The 364-nt window shown below is 45.6% G+C and overlaps 1 protein-coding gene across 1 annotated transcript; it reads right to left on the reverse strand.

Annotated features, from left to right (window-relative positions):
* Positions 1 to 6: 6 nt before the first annotated feature.
* Positions 7 to 361, reverse strand: LOC104775300 (bZIP transcription factor 2-like; the record flags this gene model as incomplete). Its single annotated transcript, XM_010499451.1, has 1 exon — positions 7 to 361. A coding segment is annotated over one exon (354 nt), but the record flags the coding sequence as incomplete, so codon positions are not given.
* Positions 362 to 364: the final 3 nt, after the last annotated feature.

Below are 364 nucleotides of genomic sequence, written 5' to 3' on the forward strand. Positions count from 1 at the left end.
TTATTAATCAATACATATTGATATCATTAGCCATGATGGGTTGGTTAGAGTAAACCGAACCACCCCAATGATTAACACCACTCATCATATCATCGTAATATCCGTCAATCCCAACCGTACGATCATCGAAACCACAGCCGTCGATCTGGTCAACACCAAATCCTGCACCGTTGGATTGAACGAGATCAACGATCTCGTTCAAAGACTGGAGCCTGGTGCTAAGCTCAGACATCTGAGCGGTGAGAACAGAGTTCTCGGCTTGGATCTTCATGTAAAGCTGAGATGTCACGGTGAGGCTGTTCAAGATCTGACGGTTGTCGTTCGACAGCTGATTGATCTGAGCCGTTAGATCGTCAACGTGTTT

This window comes from Camelina sativa, unplaced genomic scaffold, assembly GCF_000633955.1.
Source record: "Camelina sativa cultivar DH55 unplaced genomic scaffold, Cs unpScaffold11799, whole genome shotgun sequence".
Classification (NCBI taxonomy): Eukaryota; Viridiplantae; Streptophyta; class Magnoliopsida; order Brassicales; family Brassicaceae; genus Camelina; species Camelina sativa.